We start from the raw sequence: 24323 nt of genomic DNA, 5'->3' as shown, positions 1-24323 counted from the left end.
TCCCGGGTTCGAACATGTTTGTTCTTATGTGCTCTATCTGTCAGGTGCGTTAATGTGCCCTCCTGCAAAAAGGGGTTGTGCAAGCGAATGTGACGCATGAAGTAGCCAAATCGTACTCTTGGCCCTAGTTGGGCAACTGAAAAAACAAGAGACGCTCACTCGGCTTAAATCGCTGACAGATAACTGTCAGTGGGCTTGTAAAGTGCCATAAATCACAACAACTAAAATTTTGTATATGACTGTCAATGGCATATTTATTTAATACGTTCACCATTGGTATACGATTAAAAAGTAAGTACTATTTTTTATACATTAAATTTTTAATAATATGCATTAAATTTTATAATTAAATGAATTGTCATTGGTTTTGACCATGATTGAAGGGTGGATGAGAAGAGAAAAAGAATGTCTTAGCCAATCAAGTAAGTTATAAGTGAAGGCGGTGGTTCTTCAGTGTTAATGGAGATTCTTCACCGTTACACAAGGTAAAGGATAGTTATGGTTGGGAATGAACTATATATAGTTAAAAAATAACACGTATGCTCACACAGTCGCCGAAACAAGAGAGCGAATTACATTATATCTATCTGATACTTTCTATTAGATTCATATTTTACCCAATTGAAAGGAATGCTGTTGTTATTAATATATTGAATTACCAATCGTTGTCAATGGAGCTTAAAAATTGATACTGAGTACTTGAAAATCAATCAGTTTTGTATATTTGATATTTTTGTGTATTTGATATAAAACAAGATGATACTGTCTCATCCAATTTTAATTTATTAAGTAAAGTTTTTCCTCATAGCAGAACGACGTAGCACATAAGCATATATAGCAAAATAGCTGTAATATTATCATACCTTTTCCTTATCTTCTGTCGATTTACTGAAATGAGATTGACAGATTTCAATTACACTTGTGTTTCTGTATTCACATTTTTAGAGTAAATTGCATTCTGGTTTTATAATTAAACATTTTTTTTAAACGGAGTTTTAAATTTTAAAAGATCGATTCCCCCATCCCTTTTCCTTAAATGAAACAGACGATATCACGAGTTATAATATGTGTAGTATAACTTGTATTAGATGACACTTGATGTTAATACAGTTTTTTCAATTAATTCATTAATTAAAATTAATTAATTTTTAATACTTTAAATAGAGTTTTATCAGTTTGTAATGAAAATTGAAATCAACAGGCAGTAGCTCAATCGGTAAAATGCAAGGATTTCAGTAATTTTCACGTGAAGGTGAAGAATGTGAATTCAATTCTTGCGATACTTAATAATTTTTTTGATAATTATTTAATAAAAAGTAACTAAAATAAAATTTGTCTTCGTTTACCTAAGCAGGAATTGAATTAATTTTTTTTTGTATTACTTGTTTAACAGTAGCTCACCATTTCAGCAATCCTACAATGCGTAAATTGAAAATCTTTCATTAGAGCAACGCAATAGTACTTTCTGCGAGAAAAAAAAATATATATGACATCAATTTTTTGGCGAGCATTTTAGTTGTTAGTGAACGTTTCGCAATCCTGACAGCAGAATCATACCGTAATCTCTGATCTATTCAATGATTGTAACAAATGAAGTGTTACTGAAACTCAACCGAGAAGATTTGTGACGATTGCGTTTTGATTAACAAAGTATTAACCAGCATTTGCCAACTGCCTTGGGTTATTGTCAGCTGTTCCTTACACATGCTTCTTCCTCTGGGCATTCGTACTGTAACTATTCTCTGCAGCTATATTGAAATTAGATTACACTGTTCTGACATAGGAATGCATTTTCTCTTTTTTTACCAGTGATCGCCGCACGGGCAGTTTTTGAATCAGAGTTCTTGTTTGTTTTTATTGTCTAATTAGAGAATGCAACTGTGAATGTCTTTGTCTTCATGTGTGTTTTTCGTGTCCGTGAATAAATACGAATTTGTATTTAATGATAGATTAATTATTGAGAATCAGAAAATATGTATTGGGCAATTCAAGCCACTGAAGCATGTAACAGATTTAGAATGACGCAACTGCAATTAGAATCAGTTATTGAAAGTTTTCACGACATAGACACCAAACTAATACTTTTTTTACAATAAATACTTTTAATCCCTTGAAAGTGATTTCTGTGGGAAAAGGCAACTAGATCCGTCATTAACTTTTGAGTTATACAGTTGCAGTTAATAATATCTTTTATAACCGATTTACAGATTAAATTTTTACATCCTTATTATAATACGCCCTTTATTTATAATAATCTGTAAGTAAAATTGTTTAAAAGGCCATTGTTATTCAATATCATAACATTATCTCTATTCAGAATTCATCGCATTGTGCTTGTGGACGTGGAATTACACGATTAATATTACACCTCTAGGCATTTACGCACAAACAAATTTATTCGGCTGTGTTGAAATCAAGCTACAATGCTGCATAGCGCCCTCTGGTTCATCAGGTTGACATTTCCGGTCTTATTTTTCTGCATGACTTTAGCCAATTGTTATTTTTTAATTCTCCCATCAGTAGGCACTTAGATTTTGAATCCCACTGCAAATAAATAATCCACCGCAAATAAATAATTTATTTTAACTATAAGATTTAAAAAAACTGTAAATAAAATTACATTTAAACATTTATTTTGAATATCAGTGACATAAATACAATTCTAAAACGCAATAATGGCTCCAGTTTTCATAACAGGCAAATAAAATAACCAATGAAGATGATCACAGTTTTACAGAAAACAGAATACTGCATATTTCACAACACAAAATCATATATGTATGCATGCTTGGCAACAGATGCCTTTAACGTCCACAACATCCATTTTAAAGCACACTGTATACATTATAACTTGTTGTACCACACAGCAAAATAAAATAGCGCTATTATACGTAATACAATGAATGCAGAATATGAACTTGACCATCAACAATTTGTTGAGGTTAAGTAATTCTTGGAAAATGTCTGTTAGCTTCTTCAGACAGGTATCTGGTGAAAGTTTCATGAGAATTTTTCATCCGGATTAACAACTTCCAAAGTTTTTTGCAGAAGCCTCGTAATTCTCACTAAAAATAAAAAATAAATAAGGTTTAATGAAAGAGAAATTGTTAAAAAAGATGTCATACAATGACAAAATAAAACACTTTAAATAAATATCTAAAAATGATTGCCTTTAAAATAAATTTATAAAAATAAATAAATGGAAAAGAAATTTAAAAAAAATAATTATTTTTAATACGGAGGAAGTGGTTAAAGGATTTGACTTAAAAGACATTTAACTATCAATGTTTTTTTCAGGTTTTGGAATATCTTGGAGCATTCATTCAACTAATCCTTTAAACAGTACAGAAGTATTTATGGATTACCTGGCATTTTCCTACTGATTTACAATGTACAAGAATTATGTAATGTTAGCTTCTAAAAGCTTAAAAAGAGTATCATTCAATGGAGGATTCTCATACATTTAACTATCAATGTTTTTTTCAGGTTTTGGAATATCTTGGAGCATTCATTCAACTAATCCTTTAAACAGTACAGAAGTATTTATGGATTACCTGGCATTTTCCGATTGATTTACAATGTACAAGAATTATGTAATGTTAGCTTCTAAAAGCTTAAAAAGAGTATCATTCAATGGAGGATTCTCGTATATTACATTCAAGAAGTTAAAAATTAATAAATATTTAATAATTATAATTTGAAAGTCACAAACAATTAATAACTATTTTAGATCTTCTTTTGCGAAATTTATACTTTGCACTAGATATTTAAAACATTAAATGGTTCCTATTTATTTTAAGTATCCTATATTTATCTAATAATGTTCCTCTATTTCTTAATATATGTAAATATTGATATAATGATTACTTTCCAAAACTTTTATATTAAGAATAATCAGTTTTTTTAAATAATGAAAGTAAGATATTTTCCTACTTTAAATAATGTGCAATAAATATAGCACGCCAAAAATATATTAATTTAATTTATTTAAATTAACGATATATTTATCAATAAAATATTTTTTCATTTCTTTAATATGGCTCTTACATATTAAATCTTGATTATATGTTATAATACTTCATAGACAAAGCCGGTTGAGTGTGAGGTCCAATCTAAGAGATATTTTATTTAAATTTATTCCAATCAGGAAATTGCATTGCATTTATTTCACTGATCCTTTTACGAAAGCAGTGGGAAAAAATATATAAAAAGATAGTTAAAATAGTGATATCAACACAGACATAAATTTAAATTATTTTTTTAAAAAAATCAAAAAGTGCTATTTTTTAAATTGTTAGTGGTTTTTATTTTTCCTTTCTTTAATGATCCATTTATAGTCTAATGACTGTTCGGTGACATTTATTTGAATGGAATAATTAAAATATTTTAGTTATTTTCATAATGGCTAGACATTTAGTATTGATAAAAGTAAATATTTAACTCCAATGTTGTGAATGCTGGTAAAACTATTTATTCATAGAAAAAAACCAATGGAACAGTTAAATTACCAATCAATACCATTTTCCAACATTTGTATTTAAAATACAATATAAGCATCATTTGAAATTTTTTTCTTCAGCCATTGAAGTTTTTAGATATATATTAAACGTGTCTTTTTTTTTTCTTTTTTCGAAAAGGCAAAGGGAATGGCAGTTTTTATTGGTAAAGACTGTAATTAGTACTTTAGAAAAAAGAGGGTAGTTGAGATGCTTGAAAATTTATCAAATAAATTAGTTAACGGGTTTAAAAATAAGATTTACACATATACATCTTTATTATAAGAGCTCCGAAATTCACTTGCAAGCAACCTAGGTATACTGCCAGGGTGGTGGTGAAGTTTAGGCAAAACACACTCGCCAATTCTAGAGAAATATGCGAGTGTTATTGTTATTACTTAATTCGAAATTCTGTTTACCAGCTTCAGGAAATCTTAATATCATCAAGACTGCTATAATAAGGGGACATCTTTGTACATAATTATAGTTTTTATCGGATAGAATACATGTGGGAGCAAAAAAAAGTGCCATCTCGAGAGGCAAATTATTAAGTACTTGCCGGCTGTAACGGAAATTAAATAGCGCCAAGAAAAAATCTCGACAGTTTGGCAATTTCAATTGTTAAGCTGTATGCGATTATTAACTGGATACTTGAGAATATATTTATAATTTGGCGAAATTTTTCTTGGCGCTTTTGGGCGCCGGTAAAACCGAATTGTTGTTGTTATTATTTCTAATGGCACTTGTCATAGACAAGCCCACTCACTTTAGAAGTCAGTGATTTTAAGCCAAGGGTGCGTCTCTTGTTTTTTCAGTAGCATTTCATTCACTCATCCACAGATCGTAATTTAAACCTGAATGAGAGAACGATCACCCCTGAAACAGTACCACCAGTGGTATTACTCTCGACATGGAGGAACTTGTGACCACGATAGACTTATACATGCGCCAACCACCACACACACGGAGAGTCTTCTGCCGGTGGGGTTCGAACTCGCAACCCAAGGGACAGAAATCCAATGCCCTACCAACCAGGCTATCCCGCCTCCCCCCCCAAAAAAAAACGAATTGTACCGATTATTATTATTTCACGCATCAGCTTTTCAGGAGTTTTATATTATACATTTGTAAAAATAATATCCCTTACTAGTCATTGAATCTTTTGGCACAGAGTATCCCTTGGATTTGTAGAAGAACACCAAATACACTGGCAAACCAGCAAGCATGACGAGCAGGACCATTCCAGTTTCGAAGGGTTCGGCGAACATGGGAACGACAGTCAGGAATATACAGCATGCCAGAAAGACGATCGGACAGACGAGAGAGACTTTTATAGGTCTGTGAAGATGAGGTTGCTTCACTCGCAACACCATCATTCCCAATATGACAAGTCCAGTCCACAGCCACTGAGCGAAACTCAAGTAGTTGATGAGCGCGTAGATATCACTTGTGCATAGCATCATCAACGACATAAAGCACTGGAATAAATTTAAAAAAAATAGACGATTAAAAACTGTTACCGGTGAAGATGACAAGAAATTTCGTAATGCAGGGTGTTTATAAAAGATTATTAAACATGATTAGAGAAAATAGAAGACTTATAATATTCTTACATTGAAAATGTAAGTTGCTGCATGCCGCTATGGAATTTAGAAAAAGATTTAATTTAAAAGTTGGACATCGATTTGTATTTTCGTTAAAAAATTACATTAAAGACATAAATATCCATTATCCATAATATGAAATAAAGAAATTTGGCATTAAAATTTTAACTAAAAATTAAGCGAATGCGAATTGTTGCGCTTCTGCCATAACTTCCAAAAATATTATTGCGCAAAACTGGTTTTTGTTGCATATTCAAATCAGGCAGAGGTCGGTCACAGAGGACCAACATTATTGAATTATCCTTCTGTAACCGGAAGTACATTGTATTTCCGGATGTCGTTGGATGTTTGTTCTTTTTAAGTAAACATAACGGACACCGTATGTGTATATACCATAGCTGTATACTCTGCAAGATGCAGACCTTTCATTTTTTTCATTAATAGAATTTGATTTTAATCTAAATGCCTGTTTCTTTTATACTCTGCTATTTTTGTTTGGAAAAACTCCAACAGTTTTTACATTATTTAAAAATGTAAAAATAGTTTTTTGATGTTATTAATTCAACAACTGAGTAATTTTTCCCTCAGCTTTGGCAATACTCAAACTTCTTTGCAACAGAATGGACAAAAATCATGTTCCATTGTGCTGCCATCTGTAATTCTGAAAAGAAATAAGATGCTATATTTCAGTAATTTCCTAGGTTCAAAGTGAAAAATTTCTTTTAGAAAATTTTAAAATTAGAGTCCTATTTTTTTGTGACCAACGGGTCAGAAAGAATTACTATTTGTCTCAATTTGATACTTAAAAATACTTTAATGATGATCAACAAATTATGCATCAGAAATTTAATTAAAGTTAAAAATTCCTATTTCTGACGAATCATCAAAGGTTTTCAAGTACGTTTTTCTCACAAATTCCATATAAAAATCCAAAAGGCAGACTGAGATCTGGTAACAATGCAATGAAACAAATTTATATTATTATAGTAGAAAATAAGAAAACATATTTGAAATACACTACTGTTCAAAAGTATTGCAAGTTAGAGAAATTTTACGTTTTTTCAAGAACAAGCCCTCTAAAAGTAATATTTTTTCATTTAGCGTAATATTTTCTAGTATAAATGTGGTGGAGAAGTTTTAAGATATTTCGTCATCTATTCTAAAGCAATCGTCTGAAATGATTCGCCATCCCGGTAGTTTATTATAAAATCGTTCTAACTGCGAACTATTTCATTTCGTTTGTTTCACTGTCGAAGTGCCTTCGCTGTGCATTGCTTTTTGATTTAAACTGTTCATTTCTTTTTAAAATGTGTGAATTAACTCGTGAGAAGCGCCAGGTTGTTATTTTAATGCGCCAAAAAATATTTCAAATGTTAGGATTGTTCATAGGTGCGACTGCAGTGATTCGACTGTTTCATGACTCATAAAGAAATTCAAAATCGAAGGAACCATAGATAAAAATCCTAGAAGCGGTCTTCCGAGGTTATCTTCTAAACGTGCTGACTCTACAATGACAGAATTATGCCGTAAAAACAGATTTGAAAGTTCTGCTATACTTGCAAAGGAATGGAATGAGTCCACGTCTGTCATTATCAGTCCCAGAACAGTTCGCAGGAGGCTCTGTGAAGCTGGTTACAAGACACAAGTACCTAGAAAAAAACCAATACTAACGAAAGCAATGCGGAAAAAACCATTAGAATAGGCCAAGGTGCACAAAAAAATGGAGTATTTCGGAATGGAGACAAGTTATATTCAGCGACGAAAGTCGCTTTTCTTTAATGTCTGACAAGCCTGGCCGTGTTCGGCGTAAAGTAAAGTTGAACATGAGGCCTGAAGCCTGGTTCGTACATGAAAACACTCAGAAAGCGTAATGGTGTGGGGGTGCATGTCATATCAGTCAACTGGACGACTTCTTTTTGTGCAGGGAACCATGAATGGTGGGAAGTATGTTGGTGTGTCGAAGGATCAATTGCTTCGAAGCTTCGAAGTGCTCGTGGCATGTTTCCAAGGCAGAAATGGATATTTCAGCAAGATCTAGAACTCTGTCATATATCGAAAAAGGTAACACAAGCTTTACAATTAATTTTAAATTTCGTTTCAGTTCAGTTCTGACCTCTATATCGAAGCTTTCTTTATTTTAGGTAAAGGCTGCATTTGCAAAACATGGTATTAATGTTCTCGCATGGCCTGGAAGCTTAAAACCAGAAAGGAAACTAAACCAGATTTAATTAACATTGAAATTTATGGAGTATAATGATAAAGAAAATAATTGATAATCATTCCAGAACAAAACGAGAACTTCAGGAAAGAATAATTAAAGATTGGCCCCACGAAATACTGAAAGAAGTATTGAAAAATCTTGTGGATTCGATGCCTAACAGAGTGGCCACTGTGATGGAAGCCAGAGGCAGCCCAACCAAATATTAAATGCTTTTCAGTTAACTTGAACTCTTATTATCTTTTCCGATGAAAATAACTTGACATTTTTTCTTTACTTCATTTTATTATGGGGAACCAAAATGGATCAATGATAGGGAACCAAAATGGATAACCAAATAGATACTGATAATCTATACATTTTTTTATTTTATTCTTTTTGAAATTAAATAATTTTTTGTTCAATAACTTAATGATATCTTGCCTATAGACTAATTTAACATATTGACATAAAACAATATCCTCTTAAATGAAATACTACTTTTGGGGGCCCTAGTCTTGAAAACATGAAATTTCTCAAACTTGCAATACTTTTGACCAGTAATGTAATTAACCATATCCACAATTCTTACAGAAAATTTCCACAAACCCACATTAAGAATTCCTACAGTTATGACAAATTTCACCTTGCTCTACTTATAATGAATATCCAATGAACCTTATTTATTTACACCCATAAAAGTGTGCAGGTAAAGTAATAAAGCAATAAATACCGAGGATATAAATTTATTTCAAGTTAACTGAAACTATATAATAAAAGTAACATATCATTCCACAATACTTTTTTTTGTGTGTGTGTATTCGAATTATGCTGCATGTGGGAATCATTATTTGTTCATCAAAAAGTCCTTAAGTGCATCTCAAATCGTCTTTACTGAAAAATTGTGTTAAAGTAATGATGCTAATTATTTTCAATGCAGCTCCAGAATGTCAGGAGAAAAACCAGCAGTAATAGTCTCCCCAAACCTTTCTTGCATACTCTCTAATAAATATGTTATACCAAAGAACACCTTGTACGGCATTGGCGCACAATAGTGTACTGATATTAGTACGAATATTTGGCGCGAATATACTTGGCGAGTCTTTTGGCGATTAATCCCTGGCATGTGGATAACAGAATCCGAAAATCGAAAATGTGCTTTAGACTTGTTTTTCTCGATCGATTCAAACAAAACTTTGACACAGAATTACAAGTGTAATCACAACATCCCATTCCAAATTTAATATATTAAATCATTGCCTCTTTGAGTTATCACGTTTAAATGTTTCTGACAGTACATTTAGAGAATCTATAATTGGATTTGACTCAGATTTTAAAAGTTGACCTTACTATATTAATTCCGTGCGTCAGATTTTTATCTACCAAGCTCTCTTCGTATTGCAGTTATCGTATTAAATTAAATTCAAACAGCCGGACAAACAGACTTTCTCTAAGCAGATTTTGCACAAAATTTTATAGAAATTTGGTATAAGGAACGTATAAAAAAATACCATCTAAATCAAGGGCTTTTTTAATTATCTTTGTCACAGGCAGACAGATGGATGGAAAGTTTGCAAAAATGCGTTTTCCGAACTCATGGCCGTCTAAAACGTGAAGATTCGTCAAAATCTCGTGTTTGACGATTACTATACTTTTCCTATACTAAGTAGGAGAGAAAGTAAAAAAAGAGGGGAGGGATTTTAATAATTAATTTTGTTTAAAAAAATGTCATTTAAAAACATGCATTATCGATGCTTTCAATCTGAAGCTATTTCTTCTTTGAAAAACGCTTACCGTCAAAAGTAAAGCAGGCACAGGAGTACATCTTCGAACGCTAATCATACCAAGAATTTCCGGAAGTTGACCCTCGTGGGCGCCTGTAGCAAAGAACCTGAAATACAAACAAATTTTTAAATAATAAAAAAGATTTCATAGACAATAACGCAGAGCATTGACCTTTACATTAAAATATGAAACTATTTCTTTTGAAATGCCATGTCTCAAACTATGCCATAGCGGAAAACCAAATCTAATTTTCATAGGTTAATTTTTTTCAGTATAGTAGTTGGTAGGGTTGTATGATAAACGTTTTTGCAATGTGTCAGATATAGTTTTGCTACACGCGTGTATCAGATATTTTTATCTGATGCAATCAGAGGCTGAGTCTTTTTTTCATTTTATTTACAATAAACATTGTCTTATTTAAAAAAAAAAATATTAGGGTTAAAAACTATTACTTGTTAATTATAATTTTGCACTATTGTTTAGACACGAGAAGATATGGTGATGTAGACGGGCTGTTATGTTAACATATCTGATTTAATATCTCTTGGTTTAGTCTCAACTTTAGCGTGCTCTTATCTCTCTTGCTAATCTTCGTTTCTTTGCAGTTAGATTTGCTCTATACATAAAATCATTGAAAATCAAAATTAGTCATGATACGAACTAAAATGAATGATGTCAAGATGATTATATATCAATATCAAACGCAACTGATACCTTAGAATACCTAATTCTTTTGGTGTATTTGATACATGTTGTATTGATATAAATATTTTTCTCTTACACAACGTACTAGTTGAAGAACATTTAAACTGGAAGGATTCCACGAGGTTCTAGTTCAGCGAATATGGCGTTTTTGTCTAATATAATATCTTTAGAATAAAGATTTAAAATTGTTCGTTCACGAATACTCAACATAATGAAAATCCGTCCACGTCCAGTATGGATTTTCTGGCTAAATCCTAGAGACGGGTACCGTCAAGTTTGGCGCCAAATTTTACAGCTAAAGTTGCCAATATGGCACCCCCTCTACGCCTCCAATGTATGGCAACCCTGTGAAGAGAATGCGGTGATGTCGGTGATGTAATTATCTCTTGAAAATAGTCATAATATGGAGGAATACAATTCTGAAGATTACAGCGTCCGCTGGGCTTGGTGAGAAAACTTTGGCTGGAAATCGCCAAATGGTACCCGTTTCTAGAACTGTACCGATTTTCTACTCTACCTATTGTCTTCTGTCCTCTTTATCCATCACTCCTGATGAGCGTCTCGGTAAAATGAAGTCTTCCTTCCATGCATCCTAAACTATTTCCTCCAACAGGTACTAATTACTCTCATCACATTTCTACACTCATTACTCCTCTTTATCCATCACTCCTGATGAGCGTCTCGGTAAAATGAAGTCTTCCTTCCATGCATCCTAAACTATTTCCTCCAACAGGTACTAATTACTCTCATCACATTTCTACACTCATTTATATGGTGGATTCATAACGTCTATTTCAGATGGCTTGAAATGATGGAAATTGAAGTGCACCAAATCCTTTGCTCCACACTATGGTAATCCTGACCATTTTCCATGTTGTCCATCGTGTGACTATCAGTTCTGGTGTGATGTGGTCGAATGTTCACAAAATTATAGCTAATTATTTTCGACAGAATGACTCTTCTATTACGATAATTTGTCTCCTATTATGTTAGTTAAAGCTTAGGTCCAAATATTTCTTCATAAACTAATTAAAAACCTTACAATTCGGTTTAAATGGCGAACAAAAAAGATGCCAAGAAAAAGATTCGCTAAATTTTAAAAATTTACACAAGTATATTAAAAATATATTCAAAAGCTCAATATAAATAGTATAGAAATATATTAAATTATAAAAATATTCACCAAAATGGCCAAATATTTCCTTGGCGCTTTTTGGCCGCCGTTACAACCAACAAGTGTCTTAAAGACTCGTGAAGATTCAAAAACTCATGCAAAGCAACATAACACAATTATTGCACAAATAAGTTTTGGAACGATAGGAGTTTAACACCCTGCTTGGCGCAATTTTCAAAAATCGCCAACAACGGTCTCGTGCCGTATTTTGTGAAATTTTCAAAAGGGGAGGGAGAAGATGTCCAATCATAACGCATGATAAAGGCGAAAGACAATAGGTTTGCCAATCTAGAGAAATCAGACTTGGCAAATCGTTATCGCAACTTGACGAAGAAGGGGGTCAAACACCGGTTCACCCTAAGTTTTTCAGTTATGGATTGCGTTTTAAGATTGAATACATTTATGTCAGTAAGACAATTTTTACATCACTTACCTAGCGGATGTGAAGAGATTTCCATTTACACCTCCAAAAGTTGATAATGCTACGAAAATAGGCATACACCAAGCAACTTGTTTACCAAACAGAATATTTGAAAAAGTCTGGAAAAGTGAAATTTCAAATTAAATAATATGTAAGTTTACAAAGGAAAAATGGTAAGGGGGATAAGGGATTAAAGAACAATTATTGTATTTTTAAAAAATTATCAATAATTGCATCATCAGTTTTTTTTTATTTACTACAAAATGATAACGTTACGTTCTTACAATACTTATTCTATGAAATAAGATTATTAAACTACTCAGATAAAAGGATTTGAAGAAAAAATTTAAATTAAAAAATATACATAAAAATCGGAACAACTGTAAATTAATGGAGGGAAAAAATTGATTTGTAAAAAAACATTTTTTAAAAATTATAATTTGATTAATCATCCGTTACTTGCAGTCAATGGTTACACTTAAGATTACTTTACAGTCATGTCGCCAAACTCATGGAATTTTCGCCAGAAGTCAAAATGCTCGCCAAATATCTTTGATAATGACAAAAAAAGCGAAGTTTTTATAAAGCGATCTGTGGGAGGGTTTAAGAATTTTTTGAATTCAAAGGTTCTAACTCATCGGACATGGCTGTTGATTGAAAAAAGTTGCATTGCAGTGGCATCATTATAAATAAAAAATGGCAGTACTTGATATATATGACTGTACTTTAATTGTCCTTTACAGGATTGCGAGTGAATTATTTGTTTTTTTCCCAGAATTGTCGCATTTAATTAGTTGTCACTTGAAAAAATTATATATTAGAGCTTATAAATTAGACATTGCAAATGAAAAAGAGAAAAAATTAAATTAATATCCAAGCTTCGAATTTTCAGTTGCAACAAATTAAATGTTTGTAAATAAATATGGAATTTGATAATTAAGATATGTGTCAATGCATTTTAGGGCAAAAGTTTTTTTCCCCTATCAAAAACTGTAAGTTGGCTAATACTTTATAAACTGTTATACTGTCATGAAAGAATTCAATGACAAAAACATAATGATATACCAGGAAACTGCATTTCTATCTTAAAAAACATAATAAAAGATGTCGAACAATATTACAGATTTACAATAATTGTGTAAATTATTCGACAGTGAATCCAAAATTATCATTTGAGACAGAAAAATGAGTCAGCTGAAATCGATAGATGATGAAATGGAAAAAAATTCCTTATTTGGTCAAAACAACAGTTAAAAGAATAAATACACGATACAAAAGGTGCTTAAATAAACATACATTTTTGATCGACTGGAGTCTGCTCCATCGAGTCAAAAGTCAACACTAACTCTTTTGACATAACAGTTGTAGCATGAAATGTAGGAATTCACATACGAAACAGTTAAAGTTGTGGATAGGAATATTGTGAAAGAATATTCTTTTGAAGCTTAAAAAAAAGAAATTCAGTAAATATATCGCCATTTTGAAATAAAACTTTCACTGTAGCACATATTAATACACATATACTTATAAAATAGATAATAGTACTTCCTTAAATATAATAATTAATCCTATTATCAATGATAAGACTAATTATTATGTTTAATTAACTGTTGGAATTTTAAATAGAATATAAATGTCTTTATGGATGATATTATTCACATTTTAATTTTTGTAAATAATTTCTAAATTTTGCTTTGTTTTAATCTTCTATTTTGTTGATTGTCTGTAGTGAATAGCTTATAAGCCAGTTAACAGTTACTCTACAAGGGCAATTGCTTTTGTATTTTTGTCCTGTTACTGGGCTGCGAACCACAAGGGACCAGGTTCTATCCTCGCCCATACCAATCCGCTACAATGTAATGATTTATTGCCAGCATATAAAATTATAGTAATTCTTTAACTGTACTGCATTATCCCTTATATTAATATATTTGATTAAGTTATGGCTTATTATTAATATACAAGTTTGAAATGAATATTGAAATAAATTTTATATGGATTCATTGTGTGTATAAATATTTGCGAAACTACAGTTACTTTATTTATATATATTATACTGAATTACTTAATTATATTATACTGAATATATTTTAGATTTATTTATTTTAATTGTATTAATGTACTTCGTATTGATTTATGTGTATTATTATTTGTATTTTTTCTCTCCATATGTTTTATGGTTATTTATTATTTTTGATAATCCTTACTGATTAATTGAATCACGAAATATTTCATTGCAAAAAAAAATTAATTTCTTCATAAACTTTAAAGGTTATAAGTTGAAATGTATCAATATTGCATACACTTACTGACAACACGCAAAATATTATTTTGACAAATATTGCGTATACTTACTGACAATACCTAATATATTATTTTTACCAATATTACATACACTTACTGACAGCATTTAAAATATTATTTGTACCAATATTGCATGCACTTACTGATAGCATTTAAAATATTATTTGTACCAATATGGCATACACTCACTGATAGCATTTAAAATATTATTTGTACCAATATTGCATGCACTTACTGATAGCATTTAAAATATTATTTGTACCAATATTGCATACACTCACTGATAGAATTTAAAATATTATTTGTACCAATATGGCATACACTCACTGACAGCATTTAAAATATTATTTGTACCAATATTGCATACACTTACTGATAGCATCTAAAATATTATTTGTACCGATACTGCACACACTTTTTGTCAGTACCTGAAATATTATTTTTGTTTGCATAATGCATCATCGCCCTGGAAACAAAAATAATATTTTTATTTTAAGCATTGTCAGTACTATAAGTAAATTTGGTATTTTTCAACTAATGATCATTACAATTTATGAAAGCAATTGCATTTTTCGCACAAAACAAGTACTGAAAACTTACTTTTTCGGAAAATACTTAGCATTAGGATATACCATTTCCCTTCGGTAATTAAACGGAAATTATGTTTTAATTATTTTAATTTCGCTTCTAATTGATGAAAACATGAAAATGAAATATTCCTGGAATCCCATTACTTTGGGGAAATTAAAAAGACAACTAATCCCTTCATAGAAAATTAATAAAACTTAATTTTACCCAAGTGCTAAAAAACCGCATATTTGCTTATGAAAATTTAAAAGTGTACTTTTGAGTTGAACCTGACTTTAAAACCAGCTGTGATGTAGAAAAACAATCTATATATTCATAAAATGATAATGTAAATGGTATATAAATCGTTCTTATTACTTAATATCGAATGGCAACAATTCAATGTAAACAAAGCGTCATACAAACGTTTGAGACTGTTTCATTGAACTCTTAACAGCTGCAGTTAATTCAACACTTCGTTTAAATAATTAATAGAGCTGCAAAATGTTATTAACATTCCTCTCTTACAGGTTACAAAAAGTCAATTTAGTCAGAGGAAAGAATATGTAAAAGAAGTCAAGATGATAGACATAGATGCCAGATTAATAGAACACAAAAAGTTTAACCTTCAGCAGATTGATAATCGTTATGAATTGCCTGAGAAAACTGATGTACTGAAACAAATCATTTTTACCACAGAATGGTGGATCACTAGTCAATTCTGGTGGGTCGCGACAAGACTTTAAATGATGTATATTTCTACAATTTGCAAAGCTGTGATGCTAATTTAAAATCAACATGAAGTCACACATTAGAAATATTACTTGTAATATTATATTTAATAATAATTGCTTTTATTTTTTCGAAAAAGCTCTTTTTTATTTTCTCTTATACGAAGTATAGAGAAAGTATTGCAATTCGAATTTGAGATTTAGACAGATCTCGAAGTTTTAGACTACCCGGAGTTATAAAAGCATATTTTTAAAAAATGTTTTTTGGTCTGTCTGTGGCAAATATAACCTAAAAACGCTTCATGCAAGATGGATTAAATTTGGTATATGACCTTTGCATCAATTCATAGAATTCTAACAAATTTTGAGCAAACTTCATTCAGAGGGAGTCTGTCTATCCGGCTGTTCGAATATTAAGCTATTCCAGATATTATCAATCTCTAAAAAACTCGTCAACAGCTGCACGATAGATTCAGCAAAAAGAAAAAAAAGCTAAATTCAGGACAAAGATTAATATTAAGTGACTATTGTATGCAAATGCCACCAAAGACTTCTTTTGGATAGTAGCTTTATTAGAGAGTAAGCGAGAAAATTTTGGGAAAAATACTCAGGGACTTTCAGAAAAGACTTATGTTCTTTATCTCACGCGTCGGAGAGCAAGTGTGTTTGTATAGATTTGGTTTCTAAAAAGTCTGCCTCAAAGCGTAAAGATTTCAGAGCTACAAAGGCGGGTGGTAAAGCAAAGAACAAAAGTTTAAGGATTATTAGCCAGGAAATTCAATAAAATAAAAGAATACACCAGGTAAGATGTACAGCACAGATTGTAAGAGATACAAAACAAAGCATCTCTATTTCTGGATGATAACCACTTTGTACGGATACTTGAAATGCTTCAAATGTTTGCATTTAATAATACGCATTATTTCTCAAGTTGCATATGACTTGTATTGACATTATCCATGCAACTGTACTGCACTATAGTAAATATGCATTCCATGAAATTTAAATTGCACATTTAAACTAGTATTCCTTTGGTGCTTGTTAATTTTTACGGCCCCTACAATAAAACAAGGAAAAATGCACACCATCATGAATTTTGCGATTGTCAACTTGGCATTGGAGATTTTGGCGTTATTTAAAAAAGTCAAGTAAATCCATTATCTAGGCGAACTTGGCGCAATCTGAAAATCATTAAATAAACTTAAAAAGGAAACATATAGTGTATAATAGAACTTGGCGATCTTGGCATAATTTGAACACCATTAAGTAAATTAATTATCTCGGTGTAATCATTTGAAAATTGCCAAATAAATACAAGAGGGAGGACATAAAAATAAACAAAGACAGTGGTTTTTCTTTTATTGAATTCACTGATAAAGTGGATGTAAATATAGCCTTTTGCGTTTGAAAGTCCATGCTTGTTATTAAAATGATTAATTTTTTACTTATTTTCAAAATTTGTCCAATAATTTGAATCGCTCTAAATATAATCGACTATTTGTTATCGCACTTTTTGCAGAAAATGCAGTAAAACGAAATCCTTATTATTTATTATACAGTACTTATAATACTTAAAATATCTCAATATCGGTAATATTTTAGATCGTGTTAACTACAATAGATAGAAGATAAAGTGACTACTATTACTATCAATCGAAAAGGTTTATTTGAGATGGTATTGCTGAAACAATTTGGTTTTTCATTCCTTTCGAGGATTTCGAAAGTGACGTTGAAATTTGTATTTATGTTATGAAAATAACTTCTACTTCCAACTTTCGTGTCATTCGTTTTCTGAATTTAATTAAATCATAGTGAAATATATTTACGTCTTGAAACTTTTCTACTCAAGTTTTAAGCGAAGCACAATAGAATAATTGCGAAATTATAAAAAAAAATGTTTTGATATTAAAAATTGAGACATTATAGAAAATTGTTTTAATATTAACATTTGCGACATTATAAAAAATTGTTTCATTAAATCCTATACCGTGAATTAGGATCAAAGCAAAATGAAATACAACGAAAGATGACCATCGTAAAAATCTCTCTGTATTTCTTAAAAGAAATTGGGGGGGGGGGGACCCATAATAATAGAGGGTAATAGATTTCGATTTCAGAATTTTAGAATGTCGAGCACCAGGCTCGATTTTTTTTAAACAATTAAGTGCATTCCACGTGTATACACGTCAATCCATATCTTCATTTTGGCGCGATTGATATTCAATCTTTTACCTAATAAAAATGAAACCTTATTCGCTTTATTATGATTTTTTGCAAAATTTACTATGCAGCCATTTATACTGCTTTCAGCGTGTATATGCATCATCGTTTGACTTCAAAAGAGTTAACTTGAGGGACTTAAAAAAAAATTCCGTTATTAACTAGTTAAAAGCAAAACATATCAATTTCTTTCTAATTGAGGAATGGAATTATTGCTTAAAGACATTACAGTGATAAAGAACTTTAAACTGCGAGCGGTTCAGTTAGGCACATAGCTTCAAGATTCCTTGGCACTTTAATTTAGACTTCCACTTTTAGGTAGATTCCTATAAGAAGACTACCTATTGCAATGATTCTCATGACAAAATTTAGGAAAAATTTCTTCAGGTCTTTCTTCAGTTAAGTTCTTAACGCTTAGCCCATGTTATCTAGTGAACAGAACTAGAAATATTTTGTTTGGATTGTAACCGGCGTGGAATATATTGTTAGAAATGTAAAAATTTCGGACGAATTCATAAATGGCCCATATAGCTAAAGGGGATGGAAACGGCGGGGAGATTGTAATTTTCGTTTTTCTGTATTATTGAAGATAAAAATAAATCAAATTAGAAAAATTAGTGCCTCATTAAAACGAACAGCAATATCTTAGGGACTAAAAATTATTTTCATGTCCTAATTTTGACTGACTAACATCAACATATGTTGCCAGGTGCTAACTCACATGTAAAGGAATCTACCTCTGCCTTCCAGCTTGCTGAGAGGCATTTTTTCAATTACATTTCATAACCATTGATTGATTTCATAATTGCATTGACCTACCATTATTTAATTTTTTAATGAAAAACAATAATCATTACAATTTATTTATTCATTGTATTTTGAAAATTATAAAATTTTGATAACTACGAAAAGATACCCCTACGTTCAATTTCAGAGAATTTCATTAAAAAATAACAGTGAATGGATATCATAGAAAAAAAATTAAAAAGCTTCATTAAAAATTCTGCAACTGAAATGTGTTCTTTATGCTATTTATAAAAGCAATTCTCCAGTTTTAAACTTACTCGGCAGATTTAAATTAAAAACCGAACTAATGAAAAAACTAACAAAAAAAGTGTTTAGTGTGGTATTTGATGGAGAAAAAAAACCAGTGTTCGATTTAATGAAGAGAATTAGAGCTTCTGATAATCTTCTCGAGAGATGTCAAGATTCATTTTTGCTTTCTGTTCAACACAGTGTCAAATACATGTGTTAAAAAAAAGGACAAAGAATTTTCAGCTGGGGAAAACCATTAAAATCTCCTCAACAATAAAAATAAAAATCGTTTGAAGGCTGCGAAAACATCACACCATATTAAAGCTTCGAGATCCCTTCGCATAGCATTGTTCTTTTTTGTACCCTTCCTCAAAAAGAAAAAAAGCAATCTGCGGCGAAGTTGATTGTTACTACTGGCAACCTTCATTCCCAGCTGCGAGGTGTTACCATGGAAACGGCATGCCACAAGTAACTCGCTCATAAAAACTTGGGAAGAACATCCAGATTTTATATAAATTGCTTCCAACTAAGAAAGACGAAACTTTCCGGATACTTCTTCTAAAGAGAACAATTTCATTAACAATCCTGGATACCAATAATTATTTGACAGAAATTTTTGGTAATAAATTTGATATCTAAAAGTTATATATAAAGGATAATTTCTGAAAGTTTCCTAAAGAAAAACGAGAATGCTTTGGCGTTTATAAGTATAACAATTACAAGATCAAATCGGGTGGAAAAGTTTTTGTTCTGATTGCTGTTAACTATAAAAGTCGAATGAAATTGAACTCAAATTACAGTATAAAATAAATAAAACAATTATTGATATCTTTCATAATTTTGTTCTTTCTAAATTATTAATATTTTGTTTATGCATTGTAAATCATTTCAATTAATCTACACCAATAAAAAAGATGTGTGGGCGTGCGTGTGTTGGCGCTCTAGAAGGTAGACCGTTTGATTTAAAGCTTTAAAATTTGACACATGCATACTTTGAAAAGTGGAAATATGCACCTCGAAAAAAGGGTTGTTTTCTTTCGGAAATTTTAACACTTTTATTGTCGTAGATACTTATTAGTGTAGTTTCTTTCAAATGGAGTGGTTTAAATTGCGCGTTTTTATTAAAAATATTAGTATTTCAAGAATACTAAAAATGAAGTCATGAGACTAAGGGTTTATATAAAAGTACAAAACTCGTAATTCATCAGAATATTTATTGATGCAGCTATATAAAAAAGAATTCTGTATTTCAATTATAACGATTTTATATATTAGATTATGTGTTTATTATTGATGCTTTAAATACTAGCTGCTAGGTCAAGATTAAAGTAGATAAAAAATATCGAATTAGGGAACAAAGAAATTCATAATGAAGATATTCCAAAATAATATTTAATATATGATAAAAAAAAACATAAGAAAAATTCCCATTTTGTATAACTTTAAAAAACAATAAAAAAAAATTGATTTTTACAGTTCCAGCAACAAATGACGAGCTGTATTAAAATTAATTAAATACCCTAAAAATGAAATAAAAAAGCTTTTGAGAGTGCAAAAGCAAGGTTACAGATAAAATAAAGTTGATGATTTTTCGGTCTAAAATAATTTATACAGAAAGGAAATACTACCTAGTAGTGTGAAAAAATGTAGTTCTCTTTGACAGCTGAGCTCTTCAACGAAAAATGACTCGCCGGGTATTAATATGACATTATTTCAACCAGTGTCTTTTCATCAAACAACATATCGTTTTGACGGCAACAGAAACATCTGTCGTTCTTAATGGTAAATTATGCAAGTTACAAATTTTTTTTTGTTCTAAAAAGAAAATATTTCCTTTCCCATCCTTTATTTAAAAATACAATCTTCCTCTTTTATTCATTTGAAAGTTACTGATTTTCAAACTTGATCCTATCTTTTGAATTAATTGTTATATTCCTAAAACATTAAAAGTGTCAATAAATGATTTTTAAGTTCTAATACTGGTCTAAACTTGAACGGAATATTTTACGATTGTTTTTTATACTTATCAATTGAAAAAAATTCAAAATAATATTAAAAGAATTCACTCCTGATGATTTAAACATTTAAATTAAAGCGTTGCAAAATTCTGAAGCTTTTTTTTTCGTTGAACGATTTATAGCACCACTTTTGTGATTCTTAAACTTATTATTCATAAAATGAACAATCGAATGCGGTTTTTTCTCTTTAGTTTCTTGTTGTGCTGTATTTTTATAAGAATTGGATTTGACCTTGGCAAAGAAACAAACACTATGAGAAATAACTCAAAGCAGTGTATGCTTGCAATTTTAACGTAAACACAGAAATAAAATTATTTAAAAAAATTTAATGTATAAAATCTGTGTCAATGGATCAGATGGCAACATGTTTGAGTGAGGAAATTTGAAATTACGAGGTACTTATCCATCAGCTCTTGAATAGTTTCAAAATGTGACGTTATACTGTCGAATGCATAACAAGCATACTGTAAATTTTCAATTTGATTTGGCATTTGTAAGACATTAAACATAGCTGTCCATTCCGAAGTTAAAAAATATTTTTTAAACATATTTTTAATTAGATGTATTACAAAAGAGCTATAATTAAATAATAATAAGCATCAAAAAGTATACATTATTTAATACTAAAATGAATTATTGATAAAATCCTTTCATTGGCCATAAAAGAATACGAAATATTTTAGAATATAGTTTATTTAAAATTCTATTTCATCTTTTATCCAACTTCTTTCATGTTTTTAAATATGCAATTTATAATCGTTTTTCCTCTTACTTCTTGGTGTGCAAATATTCTAAAATTTTAAAAGCAATTATTAATGGGTTAATCGATAAATTATAAATAAATATTGATTGTATGCGAGAGATGCTAGCCAGTTGTAAATCCGAGAAAAATATTACTACAAGATCCTATTTAAGATAATAAAATATAACGAAAATTTTACAAAATAACACTTTTTAAGCACACTAAAAAGTAAAAGTGTTTTTTTTTAAATTCTTTGTCATACAAAACTATCGTTTGATTATTCGAATACCTGCTTATATCTTCGATAATAAAACATCTGAAAAACTTGATTTATTTTTGCAATCGTTCCACTAACTTATAGTAAGAGAAGCAAAAGACATTAAAACAATTACAATCAAATAATCCCTATTAATTTAGAAACTGAAACTATTTTTGCAACTAACAAAAATGTGAACAAATTCAAGGCAATTCCGAGTTGCTATAGAAACAAATAGCTAATTAATGCTTCTACGAAGGAAACCGGTCTATTTAAAGCGCCATAAACATCAGCATCACTACGGCAATCGCGGGAGTATCGCTCGGGATAATGAAAATTAAGTAGAGATCAGATTCATTTCCTCACCACAGCAACGGCCGGTGACGCCAAAAGTTCCGTTGGCGAGACAACAGCGAAGTATGCCACGTTCACTAGGACATAGACGCATGTGACAAGGGGAAGACCAATCCAAATAGCTCTTGGCAGATTCCTGAAAAAAGAAAGCCAAAAATTAAATATAAGTTTAGTCATATTAATGTCTCATTTTAAAACAGCAGAAAAAGATATTGCATATCGCTTAGTATGAGATATTATATGATATTCCTTAGATGTTCTATATTCTGAATCGAAAGAATATTTTTGAAAATTTTTTGACTGCCCATTGTGGTTTGGGATTTAGGATTGTGAACATAATGAGAATTTTAGGGCTATCCTCGTAATTTTAAATGGGTCGATTGTGAACATAACGACAATTTTAGGGCTATCCTCGTAATTTTAAATGGGTCTGTGAACATAACGAGGATTTTAGGGCTATGCTTGTAATTTTAAATGGTTCGATTGTGAACGTAATGAGGATTTTGAGGCTATTCTCGTAATTTTAAATGGATTGATGATGAGGTCCATGTCTCAGACCGTACTCCCCCCCCCCTTCCTTTTCTGTCCAAACTTAGGCGTGCAACGAAAGAGAAATAGCTTGACTTCGAAATCAAAATTAACGAGTATCAAATTTACAAACACGGCTGTTATTCAGTAGAATCATGAACCGAACCACGAGGCTACCTTAACCACTAGATCGCCTCTGGAGTTGAAAGTAGGATTTTAATGTCACAACAGCCAAGTCTAGACAAGCTGCATCAAACATATGGTAAACACTTGGATTCATGATAACATATATGTATAATGAAAAATTCTAATTTACAATTTATTCATTTTGATGAAGAAAGTGTTAAAAGGCAATTGGCAAAATGAAAAAAAAAACAAAAAAAAAAACATATATGATGTAAAAAAAAAGCCAATCGACTGTAAAATAGAACACATTAGGTCCGACTTTTCACCAATAAATAGTTACAAAAATAAAACTGTTGCATTGGAGAATTATTGATGTTGGAAATTAAAAACTGGGCATTGAGTTAAACTGGGATTAGTTCAGTTGTGTACAACTGAATAAGATTTCAATCACCAGATACCCATAGCCTTCATTAATTGAAGATAGAATTCAAGTTATTCGAATTTCAATTTAATTCATTAGTGTAATTTCTCAATCTCAAGGTTATTTGGATAAATTTTATTGAAGTAAGTATTTCTGAAAAATAATAAGATCTAGCTCTAAACACACTCTGTGATAAAACAACAACAGCAACAACAACAACGATTTTATGTGATAAATGATAAATGAGATAATGTGATTTAGCATTATTTTCTGAGATTTTTAATTTTTCGTCTACGAAGTATAAAAAGATAAATTATTGAAAAAACCAAAAAAAATTGAATAACATTTTGATAAATCACGATGCTTAAAAAAAAAAATAACTGAGTTACAAAAAACATATTTTGAAACTAAAAGTTTCCGCCCGATAACTAGTCTGTGAACACAGTAACTCAAATGCATAAAATTCGATCTACAATAAATGCCAGATATATGTCGAATTTGGGATTATGTGGAAACATGACGTCTGAAAAGTGTAATAAATCCAATGAATTAATTTCAGAACACGAAATTTACATCAGAATCCTAGATGTAATAGAATTTAAAACCCTATTCTATAGTGAAATTTCTACTACTGAGTTA

At 30.6% G+C, this 24323-nt stretch overlaps 1 protein-coding gene across 1 annotated transcript in view; it reads right to left on the bottom strand.

Moving 5' to 3' along the window:
• Window positions 1-2611: 2611 nt before the first annotated feature.
• Window positions 2612-24323, bottom strand: part of LOC129972536 (large neutral amino acids transporter small subunit 2-like) — a 91031-nt gene continuing 69319 nt past the window's right edge. Inside the window, exons 5-9 of the mRNA XM_056086700.1 lie at window positions 22622-22745; window positions 12395-12501; window positions 10092-10188; window positions 5644-5974; window positions 2612-3065 (exon numbers count right to left, since the gene is read on the bottom strand). Coding sequence (XP_055942675.1) covers window positions 3001-3065; window positions 5644-5974; window positions 10092-10188; window positions 12395-12501; window positions 22622-22745 — 724 coding nt within the window. The 3' untranslated portion in view covers window positions 2612-3000. The remainder of the gene's footprint in view (window positions 3066-5643; window positions 5975-10091; window positions 10189-12394; window positions 12502-22621; window positions 22746-24323) is intronic.

Source organism: Argiope bruennichi, chromosome 6 (assembly GCF_947563725.1).
Source record: "Argiope bruennichi chromosome 6, qqArgBrue1.1, whole genome shotgun sequence".
Classification (NCBI taxonomy): Eukaryota; Metazoa; Arthropoda; class Arachnida; order Araneae; family Araneidae; genus Argiope; species Argiope bruennichi.
The sequence above is the reverse complement of the archived record's forward strand: the minus strand, read 5'-3'. Positions and strand labels throughout refer to the sequence as shown.